The 25303-nt window shown below is 41.6% G+C and overlaps 1 protein-coding gene across 1 annotated transcript in view; it reads left to right on the forward strand.

The window, feature by feature from the left end:
- Positions 1 to 790: 790 nt before the first annotated feature.
- The window catches only part of RAB2A (RAB2A, member RAS oncogene family), a 42933-nt gene continuing 18420 nt past the window's right edge, over positions 791 to 25303 (forward strand). The window contains exons 1-4 of the mRNA XM_035553254.2: positions 791 to 934; positions 10430 to 10501; positions 14087 to 14154; positions 24381 to 24463. Of these exons, the coding sequence (XP_035409147.1) occupies positions 889 to 934; positions 10430 to 10501; positions 14087 to 14154; positions 24381 to 24463 (269 nt within the window). The 5' untranslated portion in view covers positions 791 to 888. The remainder of the gene's footprint in view (positions 935 to 10429; positions 10502 to 14086; positions 14155 to 24380; positions 24464 to 25303) is intronic.

Below are 25303 nucleotides of genomic sequence, written 5' to 3' on the forward strand. Positions count from 1 at the left end.
ACAGGGAACAAGTGATAGGACTAGAGGGAATGGCCTCAAGTTGTGCCAGGGGAGGTTCAGGCCGGAAATGAGGAGACATTTCTTCTCAGAAAGAGCAGTCAGGTACTGGGATGGGTTGCCCGCAGGGAGGTGGTGGCATCACTGTCCCTGGGGGTATTCGAGGAAAGGTTGGACGTGGTGCTTGCGGACATGGTTTAGTGGGTGACATTGGTGGTGGGGGGACGGTTGGACCAGATGGTCTTGGAGGGCTTTTCCAACCGTAATGATTCTGTGCGATAAAGCAAACCTGTGCGGGGCTGTTTGTTGAGTGTTTGTGCTTAGGGACCTCCCCAGCTCAGAGCAGCCTTACACCAAGCTATTTTTACTTTTACATCATTTTATTTTTTAAATACTCGAACAGTGAGGACCTTCCACCCTGGTCCCTTCCTGAAGGGCGACCGCGGGGAACCGCCCCGGGGCGAGATGTGTGTGTGTTGGGGGGGGGGGGGTGTCTCCCCTCAGCAGGGGGCGGGGCGATGAGCAAGGGGGCGTGGCTATACACCGAGGGGGGCGCGGTTAGCCGCGACACGGGCGCGGTTAGCCACGAAGTGGGCGTGTCTTCGCGGCTCGCCCCGCCCCTCCCGCCCCGTCCGTGGGGCGGAGCCGGGCGGCACCTCCTGCAGCCCTTCCGGGTCGGCGCGGGGGCGGGGCGCTGCGTGACGCTGCCGGAGGCTGCGGGCCGCGGGCCGCCTGTCATTGTTCTCGCGCTGCCCGGCGCCGCGGGGCCGTTGCGGCCGTTGCCTTTCGAACCGCTCCCAGGCGGCGGCGGCGGCGGCGGCGGTTGGGGCTGGGCGGGCGGGTGGGGGGGGACCGAGCGAGGGCGAGGCGTGGAGGCGGCAGCGGGCGGCCATGGCCTACGCGTACCTCTTCAAGTACATCATCATCGGGGACACGGGTGAGTGCCGCGGGGGGCTCCGGGGGGTGCCGGGGGGGGGGGGGGGGGGAAGGGAGCGGGGCTGAGGGCCGGGCCCCGCGCCCGTTTCCGCAGTGCTGGCGGCGTCGACGTGGTGGCGGCTGCGCGCCAGGGAGGCGGCTCCTCGGCCTCCGCCCCCGCTCGGCCCCGCGCTGCCCCTCCTCCTCCTCCTCCTCCTCCTCCTCCTGCCCGCTCCGGCCTCGCCCCGGGACCCGCAGCCTCACCGGGAGGGGGTTTGGGGGGCACCGGGGAGAGGATGGGGGGGCCCGGCCGCAGGGCAGGGCGGGCTGCGGCAGCGCGACATGGCGGCGGGGCGGGGGGAGGCGCCGGCACTGCGGGGCCCGCAGCCGGCAGCGCCCCGCCTCGGCCTCCCCGCCGCTGCCGGCCCGAGGGGGCGGCCCCGGTCGGGGGGAGCCGCAGGGAGGTGTGAAAACGGGGTGTTAAAAGCCTCGGATCCTCCCCGCTTTAATTAATCGTCGTTAACCATTTTTTTCCTGAGGCGCCTGTGATCTCTTCTCCTCCCTCACTCCTTTGCTCGCCCCTTGTTTGCGCCCCCCCCCTTGTACCAAATAGCGATGCTCGCAAATACTACAGGCGTAAAACGCCTGGCACGCTGACAGAAATCGCTGCTGGAAGCCCCTTTGCCAACATACTCAGTGCCCCCCCTTCCCAGCACACTGGGGTTGCAGGTAGCGTGCTGTCGTTCACAGTGTTGTCAGGGGCAAGGTGACTGCCCTAGTGACCTGTGGTGCTCGTGTATTCTGCATCCTTCGCGTTGTTTTCCTCGTAGCTGGATAAATGCCTTCCTCAGGAAGGTTGATGACAGCTGTCATTTTACGTGCTGTGCTAGGGGTGACTCCGTAATTGCACTTCATACCTGTGAACCAAGTCATGCTGGGGTGTAATTATACACTGTAGTTGCGTTACACGTGAGGTCATTAAATACACTGGATGCAACAACTGTTGTGTTTTTTAAATTTTTTTAAACCTACATTTAAACTCTGCAAGCTTTTCTAGGCTACTGCAGTAGAAGCCGTAGTACAAATAACTATTAAGAGGTATCACAGTCTTAATGACCCCCTTGGAAACATTAGGCTTTAGATGACAAGTGAAAATCCTGTTTTTTTTTCTGTTTGTTTTTTTTCTCCTGGGTATTCAGGTGAGTGGCAGCTCACCAAACCACAGGACAGGATTATACCTGAGCAGTCAGAAGTGCATCTGCCCAGGGTGATGCAAAATGGTAGTGCAGAACTCGGAGCGACGGTACTTTGGAACACGTGGCCAGATCTGGTGCATCTCCGAAAACTCTGGTTGTTAAAGAGGTAGAGAGGGCAGCAAACGATCGCTTTGGTACATTGATCGTGTACTGATTAAATTTTTACAATGAAACATCCTCAGTGTAATGGTCCGTGTTGCACTTCAGCATTTCAGTTGCTTGAAATGCGAAATGCAGAAGGGATGTGTGGCACTGCTGAAGTTGATTCAGCTGCTTAAGAGCCAAATAGGGGAATAGTAAGGTAGAGAAGGGAAAACAGCTCACAAATTTATGTTGGTTTTCTTACTTATTTATAGTTCCCGTGGCTTTTGTTCAGAGTTGCTGCAAGAAGCTAATTAGAACCAGTGCAATGATCGTTCTTGAAGCGAACTAAACATGCCAAGAGTGGAAAGTTGATTTTGCTTTCGTTTTAATTTCCTGTGAGCTCTTAAGTATTCTAACACAGCTAGCACCGAAGAGCCAGCTTACGTTGTGCACCGCTGTTTGCTGCCGGAAAGTCTGTGCTGGCTTAGGTCTTACTGCAGCTCCTCAGCCACAGAGCGTTGGACTCACAGCTCTGGTGGTGGAAATTAAGAATGGATGGGGCTGTCCCCATCTGTTCCAGCGGTGTTTTGCCACAGCATTGCAACCAGTGAGCATGTGCCAGTGGCCTTGCATGCCATGTAGTTTTCGCAGCAATGAAGACGTTTATCTCTGGAGCTTGATTGAGAGCCTTTGGAAGTGGATCAACTGCTTGGTGACTCAGCAGTTAGTTGTAAACAAACTGTAGGAGAAAAGTAAGGCGGCAGCAACCGGGGGCAGATGTTAGCATTTAGCTCCTCTTCTTTTTCAGCACTACAAAGCAAAGTGGGTTATGCAAGCCAAAAACAAAACAAGAAAACTTACAGTTATACAAGACACCTGCACACGTCTTCTCTGTATTGTGATTCCAAATGTTTCCACCTGCTTAAACACGGGAACTCAGTGTGATCTCAGTTTCTTAAAAGGACAGCCCCAGAAACTGACTGTGCAACGCTGCCTCTTGCCCAAGAGGTCTTGTCTCCTCGCCTGCATCATTGGTCATGGACATTCAGTGACTTTTTCTTTTGCTGGTACTTCAGGCACTATAGCTTTATGAACACGGGACTGATCCTGTTGTGGTTCTTACATTTTTTTATATATATGTAAGAGATTTAAATACATTTTTCCCTGTAGTTGGAGAAGTTTCGTTTTGTTATGGAAGAGACCTGAAATACTGTGACTGTTTTTCAGGTCCTCAAACAACCCGGTTATAAATCTGTATGGTTTTTGCGTTGTGTCAGTGGGACAGCAGCTGTGGAATTCCAGTGTTGATATCTTTAAGAGAAAAATACAAGTATTAAGGAACACTGACTGCTGTTAATCCAGAAATGTCTTCTGGTCTGGATATTTCCAAAACATTATATGAGTTTGCAAATGCATTCAGGAGCGCATATGGGGCGTTCTGCTGAGGGGTTTTCTTATGAGACCTTTGCCCTGGTGGCTGATAACGTCGTTTTCAGTTTGGGTGCCTGTAGGAGTCATGTAGCAAAGAGCTGATGAACACACCATCTACGCTTGGCCACCGATTGAAGTCGGGGTGGACTTTGATCTGAGCTAGGGCAAACACAGCACACAAGTATTGCCAGGTTTTGCAGTTAGTGACTGAAAGTCCTTCTGTTTTTTCTGACAAGTTTTTCTATATGGTGGTGAAATCTCCTTTACATTTCTATTACTAGTGTTGCTTTACCATATGGGAATAAACTCATACATAAGACCTCTCTAAACGCTAGGGGTGGATTTCTTTCCCCAGAGTATTTAATATACATTAAATAGGGTTTTCTGTTACTAGAGTATGTTTAGTTCTTCCTATCAGAGACTGTTACAAAACTTTAGTATGCTTGAAAGACCAGTTTCACAGTGGTTAGACTTCTTGTCACCGTCGTAACTTGTCAGTTGTACTCCATCTACATGTCTGCGTGTGATCAGTGTTACCGCATCTCCCACGAGCAGGTCTGTCTTCCTCTTTTCTTCGATGTGTTGGTTCAGCAATCCTCAGAGTTTCTTGCGTAATGAGCTTTTACTTGCCTTCTGATTACAGCAAATAGCTGCTGCCTATAAACCAAGGATATCTCCAAGTTGTTCTTTTTAGGGGAAGATGAGAGAAAGTAGGATTGCTTGGTGATCTCACTTTCCTGACAGCTTACTTTACTCGAGAAAGTCAGCTGTTTAACGTGCCCAGGATATTCTCAAGAGTTGAAATGAAGTAATAGAATTGGCTTTGGTTTCTGTCCTTGTGAAATGTTTCCAGTGCCACTGCACTTTGTTCTGGGACAGCTGTTATTAGCTGGCAATGTGCATGGCAAGAGCCTGTTGCCTTTATTTTCTACAAGAGTTTAATAATAGTTCTTAACTAAACAGGTTTTCATCCCGCTGGAGCTGGAATTAATGATTCATGATAGTTTTGAGAACAGGATCAGGACCTGTGCTACTTACCTCTTGCCTTGAGAAGCTTTGGGTGATGCTTTGATCCCTAAAAGTGCAGGTATTAGATGTTGTATAAGTACCTCTTAGTTTCATCGTAGTTTGTTATGATCATCCAGAACACTAATAGATTTTCTACAGCCTTGTGTAGTTTTAATTTTGTTTGGAAGGAAATTTTATTTGTTTTTAAAGCCTGTAGAGTTAGCAGTTGGGTACTGTTACACTAGACGCAGAGTGATAAAGCTGCAACCTCCTTCCAGTTTGCAAATCTGCTCATTTTTACATAGAAATGAGAAGTTGCATTGTTGCCTTCAGATGCATTGTTGTAAATAATTTGCAGCAGTGTTTGTTTATGTAGGCATTGAAGCTGAATCATCTTCAAAAGAGTTAAAAAGCCATTTTTACAATATTGCTGTTCCCAAAGACAGGTAGCCAGCTTGAACAATTTCAAAGGTTATTTTACTTACTTGTCCCTGCCTAAATTGATATGTGGAGTCCCTTTGCTCTGCAAATAGCAGTTTGGAACTTTGTAGTCTCTCCTTCCTATTGATTTTAATAATTTTTTTTTTGTTTGATGTCAGAGTTGTGTCTGACCGACACAACTCAATATGCAACTCAACTTTGCTGAGTTGCGCAAAGACGCGGTGTTTGGAAAGGAAGGAGAGGAGGAAGGAGCTGCGGCCTGTGCTACGACAGGGGCTCACCAAACATCTGGAAGCTATCTAGAACAGTGCAGGCCACCATAATGAGCTAGAAGTAGCTCATAAGCCAGATTAGAGATCTGTATCTTGTGGCAGTTTTACTATTTAATTATCTGCTTTAAGTCTGATTTAGTTTTAAAGTTTGTTATTTGAGACTTGCCTGTTGTTTGAGACTGTCTTTAGCCTATTTTAAGGTCTATTTTTGTTTGTTTTCTTAAGGGAGGTAAGAGAAGCCGGAAGCTTGTTTCATCTCAGCTGGTACTGGGGCTTTGGTTACCTGGGCATCTGAACTGATAGAGGCGATTACGGGTGAGAGGGGGAGGTCTGGCTCTCCTTATCTTGTGGGCAATTTTCATACTCTGCCTTGAGCTGATTCAACTCACTAATGCAGTAGAAAAGTCCCTGCTTTTGGGGTTAACACTCTACTGGGTGGGTGAATCAGCTGAGTTAGCCCAGGGAAGTGCTTACCAAAGTCTGGAGTACTCTCAAGGGAGAAAAACAGACCTGGGAGGCTGGGTGAGATGCCAAAGGGGGAGTAGGTCTTCGTCTCTGTGTGTGGTGAGCTCATTGGTGAGCTTCCTTGTGAAGCAACAAGGGAAAAATAGTTGTGTGAGGTGCCTGAGCTAATCCGGTGTTCAGCTGCTGCCAAAATGGGTGGACCCGATTGCCACTCCTTGTCCTCCCTACGGGCTGCTCCTGCTTCCGAGCTGTCAGCATCGGTACTTGTCCAGCCTTTCAGAGAGACAAATCATCTTTGTGAGCTGAACCAAAACCACGCAAACCAAGCAAATAGCAGGTACAATCGGAGAAGTGTAAGAGCCATCCTGAGCGAAAGGGTGGAACTGCGTGGGAAGGAGTGAGCCTGCCCGTCAGAGGCAGCTGGCGGTTTCACTGAAGAGGTTTGCCTTCACAGTTCGGTTTTAATACCCGAGCTGGGATGACTGTTGCTGCACTTCTTTTCCTCTGCCACCTTTCTTGGCATACAGCAGTGCTTACATGAACAACTGAGGAAGTGACCTTAGCCCTTCCCTTCCGCGCTTTTTTTTGGCATTGTTAGTTTTGAGACAGATTAGCTTTCCGAGACACTCAGCCAAACACCAGTGCTGCAGAACTGGACCACAGCACCTGGTTAGCTTGGTTTCAGTTGTTGAGGATCCCTGCCTTCTGGCTGTAAAATGAGTAAATGAGTTTAGTGGTAAGAAACGCCTGGAAATGTCCCTTGTGTGACAGCAGTGCACCTCTGACTGCAGCTGAAAGATGATCAAGGAAAAAGAAAAGTTTATTCGTTTATTCCTTTTTCTTTCCATGTGTTACTCAAGGCAGGGGGAATCAGGAGCTGGAAGGGGAGAAGGAACCAAGTCTGCTTTCTTGGCAAAAGCCATTTAACTGGTGTAGCTGCATCATCACCTGTGCTGTGGTTCCAGAGCTGCTTTTTGAGTTGTCACAAGTGCAGGATGCTTCTGTGAGAAGCAAGCCTTCTCTTTGCTGTTTATTTTGTAGCCCTAGACTCATGCACATACTAGTATTTTGTGTGGCTGTGGCTTTCTGCTGGATCAGGTTCTTGATTTAGCTCACTGTGTAACCTTCTGAGTGAGGAGGGGGAGGTTAGCCCTGCTGCTTGGCTGCTTTGGCTTGCTGAGCGCTGAAATGACCTCTGGTTCCTATATTGGGAAAGGAGGTGCTGAAGCATCGCTGGGCCGAGGTGGGCAACAGGAGAGGTCTGGCAATGCTTTGCCTAGGGAAATGGACTGCAGAGCAGCGCTCAGATAGAGAGGAAGCTGTTACGGGAGGCAGAAAAACTTTGGAGACCAATCCAGGCTGTTGGTTTGAAATGCAGAGATGGAGGGGAGTAAAGCAGTACTGCAGCGCACCTTCCACATTACCGTCTGGGTCCTAGGAAGTGCTGGAGTGACCCTGGAACAGGTACCTGCAAAGAAGCATGCTGCTCCCTTCTGAGCATGTAATCTGTTGGCTTAATTTGCTCCTAAGCAAAAGCTTTTGTTTTCTGTGTGTTGGTGAAGCGTATCCAAGATCTGCCCATTTCTTAAGATGCTACGTTTTTTTTTTCCTCCTGGGAAAGGTTTGTCTGAAGCAACTGTTGGAATAAAATGGAGAATGAGTTAATAAATAACTGAATCTGTCCCTTTTGTGTTCTACAAGTATCGTAAGGCATGCCCAACTTCTCTTCCTAGGGTGCGTGCTTCATTCCAGGTCTAAGACTTACAACGCTGAGTGAGTGAGGTACCTGGTAAACAGCTCAAGAGTCAACCAGTGTAGTTAACGTAAAGCATTTGTATGCAGTTTAACCAGCTGTCACGGTACTGTGAATTGGTCTTTGCAGCATCTTTGTATCACACAAGACAAGTAAACTGCTCAGGAGTTCCTGTACAGTTCCCGTCGCGGGCTGGCTGTGATAGCACAGTCTGCTCGAGCTCCAGGAGCGTGCGGGTCACAAGCTATTCTCATAAGAAACGCCCTGTAACAAATGTGCAGTGTGTTAAAACTATAAAATGAATACAAATGTTACTATTAAATGTAGGCAATAAAATATTTATGAACGTTATCTAAAAATGGATTAAAGCGTAAATTTAAGAGGCGCTGCGGCTTTATTTGCAGCTCTTTGAAACTTTCTCAGTCATCAAGAGCACAACACTCGCTGACTGCCAGAGATTTTTTTGCTGGAAGGTTCAGAAGTACCAGCAATGGCACTGAACAGAAGCTGGCTAATTTCTTCGGTTTCTGTTGTGTGAACCCATCGGTCTGCTCCTAAAAGGCGTGCTGTGAGGAAACTGCAGGTGCAGGCATCGTGGGCACGTTGTGCCAGCTTGAGGCCGTGCGTGCGTCAAAGAGCTGTGCTTGTCTGTCATCTGGGCTGGGCTGTCCCCAGTGCTTGTACGTTCATCTGAACCAAGGAGCTGGTCACCAGCCTTACAAGAAGCAGAAATAGCAGATTGCCACATGAGAGCTGGTGCTGGGACACCTAATCAAGTGTCATTTTGATTGAATTTCGAAATCTTTCCCCACGTTCGTAAGGTTTTTGTAGGTAACGTTTTATAGTTTTGAGGTTTGGTTTTATCCGCTGATAGTGAAATTGCTTTTTCAGGTTAGTGGCAAAAGCTATTCTGCGTTCTATTTCTGGATTGATTTATAGGTTGTTTTTTGTAAGTGGGGTGGTGATTAAGTTCTGTGGCAGCTGTAATTCAGTGGTGGTGGCAGAAAAGTTATCTCAGTATGTAAACAGTGCTCTGTGAGCACAATAACTGCTGTTATTGTAAGGTTCCTTGGAGATTCGTGTTCTCAGCCCTTCCAGCCCCGGTATTCTGCCTGGCTTTCTCCCTGTTATTTTCTTACCTCCAACGCTCTCCCCAGTTCTTCCACTTCTTTATGTCTGCTGATTTTGGGGAGAGGCTGGATGCAGCATAACCTGTACCAGTTTTCCAGCTGCTTTTGTTCTGACAGCTTGCTATCATAAGCCAGAGAGCTCCAGAAAAAGTCTGATAAGGCCAATGCTGTAAACTTTGCCTTGGGCTGTAGTTCCGTGCCACTCCGAGCTGTTGATCTGCTGCCTGCTGCATTTCTCTTCCCTCATTTGACCCAACTCTCATGCTTGTCTGCCCCTGCGTTATGCCAGTTCTGTTTGCTTTGTCACTCTCCTGGTCAGGTTATGCTGTAGGGACTAGAGGAGGGGCAGCACCACTGGCTTAGGCTGCTGGAATTGCTGCCTCGGTTGGGTTATTAACGTCAGAGTGGGATCTGACAGAAGCAGGAGACTTGCATTTGATTGCATTGAGACTGGCCGCTGTTCTTAGCTTTTAATGCTGCCCACCTGTCAGTCTGGTCACAGGAGTGTGTAGGCTTTGTTTCCTTCTGAAACCATACTAAAAAAACTTTGGGAATATTGAAGTTAGTAGAGGAAAGATCAATGCCACTATATGCAAACCTCTGCTATGCATACCTTGTGTCTTACACTATGGGTCGTCTTTTTCTTGTCCCCCCCCCCCCTTTTTTTTTTTTTGCTGTGTATTATTACCGGATACGTCACTCCTGATCAACTGTTGCTGACCTTTAATATGTGGCTGAAACAGCCTTATCTTGCTGTGCAGATAAAGCACTGTAGGAATGTGGATGCTACACTATTGTATGTTTTGTGATATACTTTGGAGTCTAAACGTATGTAAAACAAACGTATGCCTGCTGTGTTGTAAAAGGCTAAAAATAGAAAATTTGACTGAGCAGGCCTGGAAGTTCTCCACGTAAAAGAACAAGGGAAAATTAACTGTGAAAAAAGGACACATGTATGAGTGTAGGTAGTTTGAGTACTCCTATCGACTGCATTAACTTTTGCTTTTCTGTGCTTTGTACAGAAGAAATTGCCCATTTTCTGACCAGTGCCCCTGTGCTGTGGAGTAGTTAACTTGTTTGAGCCTGAAATGAGGATATCTGAGGGGTCAGCGTGTGTGTTACCTGTCTTGGTCGTACGTGAGCCAAGTTGTTGCCAATTCTCCCTGGACTATTTGTTGGCCTATTGGGCACCAGTGGGCAGCAGCACGTAATGGTCATAAGCAGATAAGCAATACCTGCTGTTACCTCTCCTGATAAATTAGTGAGTGAGATGTTATTGAGGATCTAATTAGTGTAGCAGAAAGTCGAAACCTCTGAATTGGACACAGAGTTGTGAGGAGTAGGGAGCCGTATAGTTACAGTGGTGAGGCGACGTGGAATGGTGCTTTGAAAGTCTCTTAGGACGCTTTTTCCACATAATTTAAAGACAGAACTACTTTTTCAAAAGAAGGATTAATTTTTGTTGAATTTTTAAATAAAACCACTTCAGCTTTAATACTTCTGGAACTTTAAAAGCTGTTATATTTTGAAAGTTGCATATACTTGAGTGGGTAAAATTTAGTATTTCAACTTCTAGTAATGAATTTTAAACAATATATGACATTCACTGCAATTAATTTATATTGGTTTGTGATAGATTTTTTATGCACTTGCTTAAAACTTTTTTTTTTTTTTTAGGTGTTGGGAAATCATGTTTATTGTTACAGTTCACAGACAAGCGGTTTCAACCAGTCCATGATCTCACTATTGGTAGGTCTCTTTGGTCCCCCACAATGCTAATGTGCTGTTTTAAAACATATTTAAGGTTGATTTGTTTTGCTGGCCTTTTTTTTTTTTTTAATGGTGTTAAGCAGCTAGGGTATCTCAGCATGCATTTATGAGTTTATGCTGAATTAATGTTGGATTTTTTCTGTGTGGATGCAATAGCAAATCTTTAGATGATTGGTATTTGTTTACTAAGAAAGCCAAACAGACGCCTGTTTCTTGCTGGGAAAATAATACAGAATCTGAAACAATTTTTAAGAATTCATAACTATCTCAATCGTCTCTTCAGAAAAGCCAAGAAAAACTGTGTATGGAAACAGAATTGGTCAAGCCTGAAATGCAGTGAAGATGATGCAAACGGTAGGCTTTTCACTAGGGAACAGACTATTAGCCTAGCCACAGAACCTTGAACACAAGTAGTAGATAAAGCCAAAGGAAAGCTAATCTTAAAGATGAATAAACAAATCTACTGTTTGGTAAGAATAACTTCTGGACAGAGAAGGATTGATGCATGATTGATGTCCATTCCTTCCACTGTTTGGAAGGGAAAAGTGTTTTTTTTTTTTTTTTCCACAATTTCTCAGTTGAATCAGGACTGTTTGTAGTAGGTATGATTTGATATTCATACTGTGGGAGATGAAGAAATGTTGTCAGAATGCATTGCCTCTGATCTGACTACAGTAAATTATACAAACTTTTATTTATATTTCCACATAAAGTATGAGGAATAGTGTGGGACTGTGGGCAAGCTTAGTCTTCAGATCAGTTTCAGTGTTAAGCGTAACAGACTCCAGCCTTCAGTAAGTTTGCAGAACCTTTGAACTTCTTGATGTTATTTCAGGGAACCTATTAAACTATCCCTCTAATCATGCTGAGTCTTGCACAAAATGTATCCCTAGTCTCTGTCTAGTTTGTGTCCTGGAACAGGTAGGCTTCCTGTGTTCAGGATTACTAAAATAGACACTTCAGACCTAAATATCCTTAATGTAACAACATATCAGGTTGTTTGGTTATGGCTTCCTTTTCTCACTTGGCAATTCTCCCACATCTTGTGTGTGGCTATCTGATACAATTCAAATTATAATGTTAACATTGGTTTTCAAGTATTTCTGAGGTCTTGACAGCAGGTAGGCTGGCTGAATAAAGAGCCTGAGTTCTTTTAAGGAGGTATGACTTATCATCTCTTCTTCTTTAGGCCTGCCAAATACATGACACCTTATATATCACTTATGCCTTTGGCAGTCTGTCACGTATTCCTGCTCCTCAGCAACTTGATATGCTGTGGGAAACAGCTTCACCTCAGCAGGATGGTTGTAGCGCAAGTTCTTTGGCTGGCATCTAGCTATCTGAAGTCTGGGAGCAGATACTGAAGGTAGTGGGATGAGGAGGTGAACCTAGATTGCAATGTAGCGGGTGGTGTAGGAACAAAGCATGGGAAGCTGCTTGGGAAAGGATAAGAAAGGGTCTCGCCTGAAAGCTTCCTTTTGCTTAACTGATAGGGCACGTGTGTGTTTTGGCTAGAATACTTCTCTCACTTACCCCAACGGATTTAGGAGGACAGAGATAAAGAAAGAACATTGTTTCACAGTGGTAAGAATGCCCATGAAGGGTGAGGTAGGATGGGTTAATGTTAATTAATGTGCTTCCGACTGATGATGTTAAAACTTCTGAGAACCTGTAGATTTAAAAAAAAAAAAAAAAAAAAGTGTTACATAGTCTAACTTTTATTGATATGGTAGAATAATTTTAACAGGTGGGAGTGCAGTTTCCATTCCTGCTGCCGGCAAGCAACTCAGAAAAAAGAGAATTGAAACTTAAATTGGACACACAGAAGATACTTCAAGTGTGCAAAATTCAACCTAAAAATTTAGTATAGCTAGCCTAAAATTTTATTTGTTAACTTCAGGGAGAGACCTTACCTTTAATGAAAACAAAAATAAAAATGAGAGAAAAGTATCTATTCTATGTTTCCTGTCTTTTAGCCCCATTCAGAATTGTCTGTAATTAATAGGAGGCTCTAACTTAAGAACTTAAAACACAACAGCTGTCTCTGTATAGTTTCCATTTGGGAATGGAAGTAGCTGTTATTAGAAGTGTTGGAGGAGAGAAGCTGCATGGTGCAGCTAACAAATAAAGCTAAACCGCGGTGTTTGTGGACAGATACAGGTGGCAAGAACGACTCTAAACTTCTGTTTTCTGTGACCACTGTGCTCAGGACATGCCCTTAACTGCAAAGCTCAACAGCTTCTGTTCCTTCTTGAAGAGAACAAATGTTAATTTTTCTATGAGGTTGTATGTAGAAACTAAATATTTAGGACGATTGTTGGATTTAAATCAGCAGCTGTGTATCTGCGTTTTGAGATTGAATAATACCTGCAGTGGTGACACTTGTGGAAGGGCCTTGGGCTGCTTCAGGTGTTGCAGTCAACACCAGAGCACTGCCATCCCCTTGCTCCCTTCTTCCTATGCCTGCCCCTCCCCGCATTTATTCTGCATATAATTTGGATGCTAAAGGCAGCAGAGTGTTCTTTGGCCCATGGCTTTTACTTGGCTCCAGTATCCTGGGGGGGAGTGGTTTGAGGTTTCTCCCTGCATCTCCCTTCCCCACTCCCAGAAGTCATTACTTCTGCAGAAAGCAACAGTGCCCCCACAATCTTCTCAACAAGCTTTTGAAGAGATGCCTGGAATACTTCAAAATCAGGGCTAACTAATTTGAATACTTTAGTCTAGGCAGTGACCGGTTTTAGACAACACTTAGGCTTCTAATCTTTTTTTTATCTGAAATAATGGATATGTGAAGCGTAGATTAATGGAATCTATGTTAAGCCTTATAAGTATGTCCGCTATCTCTAGGCCTTTGTCAGATTTTAACTACTGTAGTAATAGCCTCAAAGTTATGCTTAATTTACTGTTGTTGACCATAAAATTGCTTTATAAGACAGATAAAAAAGGCTGAATTTTTCCACTGAAGAAATTCATTTTCTTTATTAGGAAGCTTTTTCAGTTATTAAATTTGATCTTTAGCTAGATTATTGGAAGCACTTATTTTTTTCATAAAGGCAGATGAATTCTAATTAATACAATCATGGAATTTATCTTGTAGGTGACATTTGTATGATCACTTAATAGCCTACTGATAAAGAATTGTAGGTTTAATTTCTTCTAAACGGCCTTCAGCAAACTAACATTGGTAGAGTGTTAAAAAATGATGGTGACTCCATTCAATTTCCTGTTTGTACCCAAGCAGACACGTTTTTCTCCTCTGAGCTAGTGCTGCTAAATCGTTTGGAAAACTCTGTAGGAAATACCTCCTTTGCACATTTTCTAATTAGCTTATTAGTAAAGCAGTTGGAAAGTTACAATCTTCTTCCTTCTGGAAAACTTTCTAGTACTTTAAAGCAACTAGAAAATTAGCTAAAGCAAATGGTGGAAGACTGTCAACTACCATGAAAGCAAGAACATAAGTTTAAGTTTTTAAGTTAAACATAAGTTTATAAGTATTGTGTTTGTAGGAAACATTCTTCTTTCTGATATATGCTAATAATGTATCCTTTTGTAAAATCTATTTAGGTGTAGAATTTGGGGCTCGAATGATAACTATTGATGGAAAACAGATAAAGCTTCAGATATGGGATACGGTAAGTGATAAAAGAAATTGTTTAAGCAGCATGGCTCCACTAGCTTTCTCTTCTGATGTTTTGGTTAAGCTCTCCACGATCTGCACCCGTGTGAGAATATATACTTTTATTTTGTCTTGCAGCTTTCTTTAGTTTCTCCGAATATCAAAAATTTGCTAAAATTTTCCTTTTTTTTGATGCAATATACTCTTATAGCAGTGCAAATTTCTGTTGTTTACACTAACTCAGCTTCCTCAAGTAATTCTTTGTCAGATTTATAAGACTAGAATTAATGCCACTTTACATTTGAGAGGAAAGAAAAAAGTTGTTATATTATTAAGAACTTAGATTTTTCTGCGTAGCCTATCTCTGTGTTCGTGCAGGGTCTGGTTAATATAACTTCCTGTTGGGGAATTGTGGTATGTCTACTAGTTTTAGTCAAGAGCTCTCTAGAGGAGGTGTTTGTGTTTCTGGTGTAGGATAAAAGATGCTGCTCTCTCTTTTCATAAAAGACTTGAAGAACTCAAGTTCACTCTAATCATGAGTATAGTCAATACTTGGACAATTAAAGAATTGGGAAAAGAATAAAGTTTCAGAAAGCCTACCAAAAAAGCCCAGAGACTTTGACTTTTTGAGGGGTTCAGATTTAAGAATGCAAGTCAGGTGTTTTCTTCTTGTAGGTTGCTGTTGCCGCAGAGCAGTCAGCCTGTGTCAATGCTTGCTGTGGTGCAGCACCTGTACAATGCCCATACCGATAGCTTTGGCTTCCTAATGTACTTAACTGTTTCATAAGGCACAGTCCTGTTTCCTTTTCCTAAAGCATTTTAGGATACCTTTAGAAACAGACAGATACAGAAACGCCTGTAGCCTCATGCTTGTGCTGTTTCTGGTGTAGCAAGTCAATGAAGGGAGATACATTTGTACATACATGTATGTATAAAAACGTAAACAAATGCAGTATTTTAGCTAACTCCATAGTTTAATGTGCCTTATTTATTTAACAAGTTCATAATTTGAAATGGCATCTAACGTCTGTGCCTCCTTGGAAGTTGTCCAAGGTATAAATGAGCATGGTCAGATTGTGCTTGCTTCAGGCTTTTTCTAAGCCCAGGCATTTTTACTGTTACAGCTGCAGATTGCTAACTACCAAGGTAGCTGGTGATTTATAAGTTCAAAAGACAAACAGACCTCAGCAAAAACAGAAGTTTCAGCAGCAGACTTTTAGTATGTAACATAACTGTGTGAGGGCAAATCTATATTGATCCTTGTTTTCTAAAATTGACGCAGATTCTCTGCAGAAAAAGTTACTATTTTGACTACCAACGCAGCTGCTGTATTTCCCTGTCTTTCAGACTGTTTTTGTTAGTGTGCTATTATCTGTTCCCTGGATGTGAGTGAACTTCAGCTGTTTATGAGTAGATTGTGTTTTCCTTTGTGCTCTGATTCAGTAGCTCTTCGCAGTCTGACTTCTTATGTGCATGCCAAGTGTCCGGTAGCTAAAACTTCAATGGAGCTGGTCTTTATTTTAAATTATAAACTATTTTGGGCCCGGATTTTATCAGGCTAGATTCTTAACTGATATCATGCATATATTAAAAATACTCATTGAAAGCTTTCATATGCTCTTAGTAGATTGTGCACTTGTTGTTAATAATTTATAAGTTGTAAGCAATGAGTGACTTAAAATTTTAACTACAGCCAATATGCTAACTGTATGCAATCTGATTTAAAAAATACAGGGTAAATATATTCTAATCCAGTCTTGGATTGTAAACATACCTAAATTCCACTGGTTCAATTCTGTTCTTAGGTGCAAAGGAGTTGAAGAAATAGTAAGATCATGAAATATACCTCATCGTAGTTCTTAACATATTTTATATACAAGTGCTGAGGTACATAAATATGTCCATAATGACCAAGGATGCTGTGTCTGTATCCAGGTTGAGCATTTTCTGGATTTTTTTTGTTAGCAAAAGCTACTAGCTGTTGCTGGTGCTATCTTCATATTTATTACGATAAAACAATTTCTGTTTGATAAAGTTCATTTTACACATACAGCCTGGCAAACACTTGAAGCATTTATGTTTCTAGTTGGTACTTCTTGAGTCGCAGCAGCACTTCTCTGATTTAGTCCTGATCTTATATGCCTGTTTTTAAACCATTGCTGAATGGGAAGTACCTTGAGTAGAGGCATAAGAAATGGAGAGTTAAATTCAATTTGTTTCCAGTGGTTAACGATGAATAGGGACTTGCTTTCTTAAGAGAATCAAACATTTAAATGTTGATTTTTTTTTTGCCAGGTGTTTCGATGCTAGGGTGATCAGTTTGTTGTCCTCAGCAGATCAGCACAAGAAAAGGTGTTTATCTCAGTCATGGGAGTGTGTGGAAGCTGCAGCATACCTCACTGTAGGTTAACTTAGGGGCAGCTGAAGCTAATGATGTTGTGTGTCAGAGACATCTGTTTGTGTGTTCTTCTTGTGTCATAACTCAAGAATATTTGACTCTTTCATTAGCATCTTAGTTTGATTCAGGAGTTGGGCTACAGAAAGCAGCTCTGCTTACTGCACTCTGAATTTCACGTGGGAGTACACAAACTGAATTCCTTTTGGATGAGGCCAAACTGTAAGATATGCTCCAGGAATGCATACGTGCCCATTAACGATTGTAGTCCAGTGTTTGTTCCTGTGTGCTGATAGTCTAGTAAAACTAGTTTGAAGTAAAATAAAAAATAAAATAATGAGGAAAAAAAAAAACTTCCATGAAAGATAATCAGCGTGGGTATTGCGTACTTAGTGCTAGCTGTTGTGGTACATCAGTACTACTCCTGTTCATATGTCTGAACCAGCAGAAGAGTGCGTCCCCTCATCATCTCCCAGCTGTAGGCTGCTCCTGGACAGGCTCTCCCTACTGCCGGGCTCTGCAAGCTCGCTGCTCTGTGTGCTGCGCCCTGCCAAGGCACTTAGGTCTGTGAGTCCTTGGATTTCACTTCCCTTCTGGATGCTTTTAGGTCAGGCCAAGGGTAGTGCAGGTATTGGACCAAATTATTTGCTTGTCTTGTCTGTCTTAGCCTCTGGATTGTTTCCTCTGATTTTTATCTTAGTAATGATTTTCTTTACTTGTGTAGACAGAGAGATACTTTTTTCCAGAAGTGGTTAAGTGATAATTTCCTAGTATGGGTAGTTTAGCTTCTGTCTGATACTTGAGCTGCTGCCAGTTGCCATCATCCCTTTCTAGGGAACTAGAAGTCTTCTTTAGAAGCTGGTAAGGATCAAAATAACCATTCTGGGAGCTATTAAGCTTTCTGGGTTTAAAGAAGCTGTGTAGATAAAGGTTGTCTTGTGGCAGTATAACACTGAGAAATATAAAAAAATCACTTCTCCCCAGAAAAAACTTCTTTGTTAAAGAGTACTGGGCTTGTTACCAGGCTGAGTCAGTATCCTTCATTTTCTTGTTGAGGGGGTTGTTCTGTATTGTATTTATTGTTACTAAAAAGTCATTGTTGACGAGCAAAAATAAGCAGCAGTTGAAAGAGGGAATTGAAGTTCTCTCAGATGCTGCAGGGGAAGAGATCAGTGATGATACTAAGCAATACTATTTGTTTTCTAGACTAAATTGACGTGAATGAGATTTTTTTTCCTGTGTGTTTGTATTGAAATGTATCCTGTGGTACATTTCAATATTTCTGCTTCATTTCATGGAAATCTGTCATCAAAAGTTTATTTTATTCGCTATTATGTTTTACTCTTGCATTTATACGGTGTATTAAAAATAAACATTGTTCTTCTAGTTTTATTCTTGAGTTTTTACAGATGTGGGGGATAGCAGTTTTAGATAGTAAGCCTATATTTAAATAAACAACAGAAAGAGAAACAATCTTGCCTTTATCATTTGTTAAAGAAATATTTGAAACTTTATTTTTTATAGGCTAATTTCAAATACTTTTTGTTTCCATACAAATGATATCTCCAACTAAATTGACATTTTTTTTTTTAAGTAAGTGAGAGCTTGCACAACAAGTGTGCTTATGCAAGAAGGAAAGCGTAATTGTTGAAGGCATACTGACACTATGGTATGACACCTCCACCTGCTTTCAGATACACAGACTATACCAATCCTTTTTGGAAAGTCAGTTGTCCTTAATGTATTTGTGAACACCTTGGGTCTAGTAGAACCTCATAAAGCTCTCTTAATGCATTAAATGAATATTCATTTCATCTTAGTGAGACTGAAAATTGCCAGGGTTGAGCACCTTTCTCCCCTCCTCCCACCCAGTCTGTCTTGTTAATGGTCTACTTTATGACATTTTCTACTCACTTTGGTAGTTAGAGCATGGGGGGAATTTGTCCATTTGGATGTCATTGCAGTTTGTGTAATTAGGGCCATCATCTGAACCTCAGTGCCAGTTGCTAAGTTATTGTTCACATCAGTGATAGCAATTTAGGAAACCAGGGTAATCTGATCTACCTTCTAGCTTAGTGTTCCCAAACTTTTGTCTGTGATGTGCTTAAATGTATGTGGTTATTGAAATACTATATTGGTATTTTATTTTCTCACTTTTTCTTTCTGATTCTTCTTGTCAGTTCCTCTGCAGCTTTCCACAAGAACAGAGAAAGATCTTGCTTAGAATAATGCCTGAGATGGGAGGAGAGCTAATCCTTCCTTTTGTCTGCGATGAAACTTGAGTTCTAGTGAGGGTAGTTACTTAAAGGCTTCAAATATATTTATAAACTGAAATAATTCATGAGGGTACTTCTAATAATGGAGGGCTGAAGCTTTCTATTTCTGTTGGTGTGTTGGGAATTGCTTTGGATGTCTAAATTGCGTGCATTCAACAACATCAGAAAAGAAAGGCGTATGTACAGACGATCTGCATTTGTACATATGTACAGTTGCACCCTTGGGTATCTTTATTCCTCTTGAAATTTCAGTTCTTATTAGGTTGCTGACAGGGTTGTTTGGAGCAACGTGTAACTTGGTTGAATTCTCCACATAAACTCTGACACTTTTAAAAGTTGTTACGAATTCAGCTTAAGTGTCTTTTAGTTCTGTCTCTTCTACAGGAGGATCTTGCTACGGAACATTCATGCTGTAAGGCAGCAGGGTGGTTTTCTTGTTTTTATACTGCCTTTGTGCCTGTTCCTTGTACTGTATGCTAGTAAGTGACTTGAAAATTCTTATTCCAGAGTGAGACACACGACTGCAAGACATTATTGCATTTATATCAACAAGTTGTCATGTGACTAAAAGGCTATTAACTTATTTATAACTTTCAAAACTATACTCGAGCGTGTATTGCACTTCTCTCTTTCTGGAACATTTTGTTCCAGGGATCAACTTCTTGTAGTAGTTCCCAACTGGCAGTTGTCATAAGTAGTCTGACGCTTGTGTGAAGTGGTTGTGTCTTAGATGTCTTCCCGTTTCCTGTACAGCTTAGGAAACCATAAACTAGTTTAAATGAGTAATAATTCCCAAAGTGAAAGAGACGTTCTGTCACTGGGTTTGAACACACCACACAAAAGAGCCCCTTTTAAAAGAAAAGATATCTAGAGCTACTGCCTGTATGGTACAGGATAGTTTCTCATTTTTCATGCAGACATGTACTATAAGATTTCCTCCTAATAAAAACTATTAGTCTTCTCATACATTGAAGACATGCTGGGATGTACTCAAAAAATTTTGTGCTTAAAGAAACTTTCCAAATAATTCACCATTGGGAATGGAGAATTCAGTAAAATTGATGGCCTGTTTTCCAGGGAGACATGCTGGTGAGGATTCTATTGCATTATCTACACACTTTCTTCTGCATCATAGCTCTTTTTATTGTTTTCTCAGTTTATAGATTCAGAGATGTGCAATTCAGGATCTTTTAAGGAATGCTTTGTGGTAGCAAAGACGTGTCTGTACATTTTGCAACTGAACCCTACCTGACTACACTGCACCCTTGGAAATGCTATTGAAATTTCCTATAGGAAAAATAACACTTCGAGTCTTTAATGTGCTACAGATGTGTCAACTGCCAACACAGTTACATGGCTTTAAAGTTCCTAAAAGCTTTAGCACAGGCCCTGAATCTCTGTGTACCTTATGACCTAAGGTGATGGATAATGCTTCATGTTCTGCTTACATCATTATTTTGGAGTTGCAGTTGGATCTATACACAGAAGTATATTTTTGAGAAGAGCACGGAATATATATCCACACAGTTGTACAGTTCATGCAAGGATGAAGATTTTTAGTACTATTTTGAAGACTTTTAACTCCAACTATGATTATTTAAGTCTCTTTCAGAAAGTTTGTATTTGTTAGCCAATATGATGTGAATTCTAAAAGCTTATAGTCCAGAAGACAAATGGAGTGTTTTTTTAATGCTTAAAGCATCACTTGTTTATCAGAGGCCCACCTTTTCTCATTTTTAGTGAACTACTCATGTCAGAACTAGCACCTGCCCCTAAAGAGAAGGGAGGCATGTTCAGGCCTCTTCAGTATGTCTGAACATAGGTCCCTGTAGGCTGTGTCATCTCAGCTGAGGTATCTACACATGAAATAGCTTCTGTCCTCTAGCTGTTACCAGAAAGAACTTCCATCTTCCCACTTCCTCTGAAACTTGGTGTAACTCTGAAAGTGGGTAAAACCTGAGATGGCCTCAGACCAAAGGCTTGTGTTATCTCTATTAGATGTAATATGGCCTTAAGAAATAGCTTGTTTAGCATTTATTTAGTGGCTACTGTCACTACTACTTTTCCCCTACAGTCCACCTGCCCCCAATCACTCCCTCATTCAAGTCTCTGGCATATGTTGCTGAATTTATTCCTGACACAGCTATTAAATTATTTAATTAGTGTTGCCAGCAGGTCAAAGGAGGTGATTCCTCCCCGCAGCACTGAAGAGGTCCCACCTGCAGTGCTCTGTCCTGTTCTGGGCCCCCAGTACAGGAGAGACCTGGGAATAGAGAAGAGAGTCCAGTGGAGGGCCACAAGATGGTGAAGGGGCTCGAGCACCTCTCCTGTGAGGAGAGGCTGAGAGAGAGCTGGGACTGCTCAGCCTGAAGGAGAGAAGAGAAGGTGCCGGGGAATCTCACCAATGTCTCTAGATACCTCAAGGAAGGTGGAAAGAGGACAGAGCCAGGCTCTGTTCAGTGATGCCCAGTGCCTGTTTGTGCCCATGGCCTCTTGTCCTGGAACACAGGAGCTGGGGGGGGGAGGACAGAGCAGATCACCTCCACTGGTCCCTTCCCACTTGAACCATTATGTGGGGAAAAGGAAGGGGAAATCTGGAATTTCCTTTTAATATGGAAGTGAAAAAAAATGCTATATTTTAGGGGGGCATGGAGAGGATGCTGAATATACTGTTAATTCCACTTCACAGTATGTAGTTCTCTCACAGTTCTCTAATTTCAAATCTGGTTTTAGTTTTATACTGCGCTTCCTCACTGCTAGTTGTATCCATTGCTCCTTGAGCAAGTAGCTAAACTTTATTTGGTCCCTGTTTCCAAGACCGATGAAGTACAACTGTAACATACTTGTACTGAAAAATAATTATTAAAGAAATAATAATTACTATGCTTTGAAGTAATAGTCTACACATAGAATCACAGAATCATAGAATGGCTTGGGTTGGAAGGGACCTCGAAGATCATCCGGTTCCAACCCCTCTGCCTTGGGTGGGGATGCCACCCACTGGATCAGGATGGTCAAGGCCCCATCCAGCCTGGCCTACAAAACACTTCTGTGTTTTGTATTTGCCTGCCATGAAATAAGGGGTGTAGTAGGAAAAAGAGCAAGCTGTCAGGTGAAAAAAAGTTCTGCAAGTAATAATGATATTAAAAAGAAAAAAGTGGAGAATCTCTTCTACAAGCCTAACCCAACTATTTTGACCTTATAGCTCTATCATTTAGATTGATATGTAACTTACTATTTCAAAAATAAATTCTTATTGTTTTATATATGATTTATATATAATATCATAGAGTTTCTCTACTGAAACTGTTTTCTTGTGTTTAGAATGAAAGGGGCTTTGTTTTCTGTTGTCTTTGTATACTAAACACAAATTCATTCTTGCTAAATGGAAAATTGTATCTTCTTTGGGGAAGACAGGGTAACATTTTCCAGCCTTTTCTCTTTCCTTCAGGAAGCAATGATACTTAGGAAACTTCATCATAGGCAAGTAAGAAACAGTAAATAATGTTACAATATTTTCAGGTTATAGATGGAAGTGATTCTTGTAAGAACTCAGTTCTTACATTCTTCTAAGAACTGGTAGAACCTCTGGCAATTGTGGTTGACTTGAAATTATTTACTGTGGAGAACAAACAATTTAATGTGACACGGTGTAATTTATGAAGGTGAAATAGGCAATGTTAACGTGGTGGGCTATGTCCAAATAACATGATTTTTGGCAATATATAGAATACATTGGTGATAGGAACTTATTTTCCTCCTAACTAGATAATAAATGTCTTATGCGTCTACCATGCACTTGAGATAGTCACAATGTCAAGACGAAAAGGCAGACCTTTTTGGAGCTTCTGGCTAGGAAACCCAGTTTTGAGATAAACACTAGGGGGTTTGTATGTTTTTGTTTGGTTATTCCTTGGTGTGCTCTAGTGGACTGTCTGTATTTTGTTACTTTAGTTTATATAAAAATGGGCTGGGACTTTTGGCCAAGTGCATGTGCAAGTGTATTCTAATTGTTTTAGTCGCTCCACTGAGAAAAGTTACAAGTGACAGAAAATACATTCAGTGGTTTCAATACAAAGTGCTTTCTTAAACTGGAGTAACTGATCATTTTGAAAGATAAGGATGATTTCTGAAGACTGAGCACATAGAAATGTGTTGTGCCAGTGTTACTATTCAGTAGCAGAATCTAGATCAAGTTCTTGAATTCAAGAGGACCTTATACTAAGAAAAGTACAGTGACTATGGGAAAAGAAATTTCTGTGTACACTAATTCTGTAGGTCTGGCTGAAACATAGCTTGTGTTTGATAAATATTTCATTCTTGTTTTTCATGGTTTTAAATCAGAGCAATTTCCTATAGTTGTGCAGATAACTATCTTACTGCATACATTCTTTTTTCAGCATTATTATTTCTTAATCTTGTTCTGTGCTATCTTTGAATTCAGCTAAAGCTTCTGTTAACACTAAAGTAAACATTTATTCTAACCACTTTCAGGTGCTAGGTAGCACTTCTGAAAAACATGAGCATGAGGAACTCAAGGTCTTTAACTATTAATATTTTTTTTTCAGGGCTGTGCTTTTTTTTATATGGGAGGAAAGGGTTATACCTCTGTCCTATAAGTGGTCTTTATCCACATAAACTGTGTTCTAACTGCTCTTCCAAAAAGTGCTTTTATAAATGCAAAAGTTGTTTTGATTGTTGCATGTTAGTGAGGGATCTCTCTTCTGAGTAGAGGGCTCAAAACAGCTGTGGGTTGTTTGAAGGTGATTAAAGTGTAAGTTGATGAGCATGTTCTTTTAAGTGCTGAGGTTTTAATGGAATATTTTCCTATAAGAACTATCTAATTTATCTAATATCTGAAATTTTTCACCAGTGAATATGAAGATGACTCTTGCATCCTGTAGCTGTTTGACACACGTTATTTATCAAGTACAGGGGAAATTGATTAGCTGTGGAGCAGAATTGTGTAAAATTGAATTCGGAACAGTTTTCTGTTTTTTCATAATAAAATGATTACTGAAAGAATTCCATCTGAAGACTGTTGAAAGCTGGCTGCAGTTTATGATATAACGGATAAAATCTGCATCCTTGGCCTTCCAACAACCTTTACACCAGCAGATGGTGGGCGTAAAGATGTCATTCATCATTTATTTACAATGGGCTTTATTTATTCTAGTGTCAACAGCTGCCCCAGGGAGCGGGTTATTGAATTCAAATGTGAAGCTCTGGGTTATTTGCTTCCTTTCAAATTTGTCTTCAGAGCTTAGTTGCTAGGAGTCCATTCTGTGCTCTAATAATGATTCATGTATTGTGAAGCCATTCAGTAAATTGGGTTGTCAGGGATTGCCAAAAAAGGTTTAGAGGTCTTGTTCCGATTTTTTTAACAGCACTGTGCTGTAGTTGGTGTCTTCTCATTATGTGCCTTCTTTTGCCAGTGTTAGAGACTTTGTCCCCAGTTGTCCCCTCTGTGATTTCCCCTCCATACACCTCCTTGCCCTCTCAAAAGTAGTAAATTTTTAGCAGCAAAACATAAATCTGAGGCATGAAATAACGAAACTTTGTCTTCTACAGGCAGGACAGGAGTCCTTCCGTTCCATTACAAGGTCATACTACAGAGGGGCAGCAGGGGCTTTACTAGTGTATGACATTACAAGGTGAGAATGTGGAGGAAGTTATAACTGGTTTAAAATTGTCTTTTCTGTATATCACTGTACAATTCTACAGTGTAAAAAATGTCTAATTTAACATTTTTTATAAATACGTGCAATCTAATGTTTTGCCATGTTCATTACATGCTCAAAATCAAGATACAGACTATGTTTTATATATATACACTTCGACTTTTCTCAGTATAATGGTTGAGAAAAAGTATGTGTAAACTCTCACGAAGAATGAGTCAAAATATTTTTGTAAACTCTTTGTCCATGTACCTCTGGAATACCTTTATTGAGAAAGACCTTAAAGTATTTCATGAATTCTTTTCTTGTGTTTTTATTACCTTGAACTATATTTGTTCTTTTACTGTATCAAACTTTTTACTGAAGTACCAGTCTGGAGAGAAAAAAAAAAGTATAAAACATCAGTCTGATTACATAAAAATACCTGGAAAGTCTTCTAAAAAATGCTAAAATCTTTATTGAATTTACAAGTTCACAGAAAATGTTTTTTTTTTTTTTTTTGCCAGCAATAGAGCAAATATTACTGTATGAACTCATGACTACTTGTGTTGTTACTTGAATTGGTTCGAGCATGTTACAGACTTGTAATGCTCCATTCAGCAGACTAATATATATGTCAAATGGCAGATTTTTTTTGGCTATAAGAATCCTCTTTATTCTTTGTAGGAAATGTTTTCAGGTACTCTTTAGGAAGAGTCCATTAATGCTCCTTGTTTTACTAAATTTTTGTTTACTTGTTTTCACTCTCAGAAAGGTAATACTAGCTTTTATCCCTGAAGCCTGTGTAGTAATAAATGAGTTCGTTGTGCACATCGA

Source organism: Cygnus atratus, chromosome 2, assembly GCF_013377495.2.
Source record: "Cygnus atratus isolate AKBS03 ecotype Queensland, Australia chromosome 2, CAtr_DNAZoo_HiC_assembly, whole genome shotgun sequence".
Taxonomy (NCBI): Eukaryota; Metazoa; Chordata; class Aves; order Anseriformes; family Anatidae; genus Cygnus; species Cygnus atratus.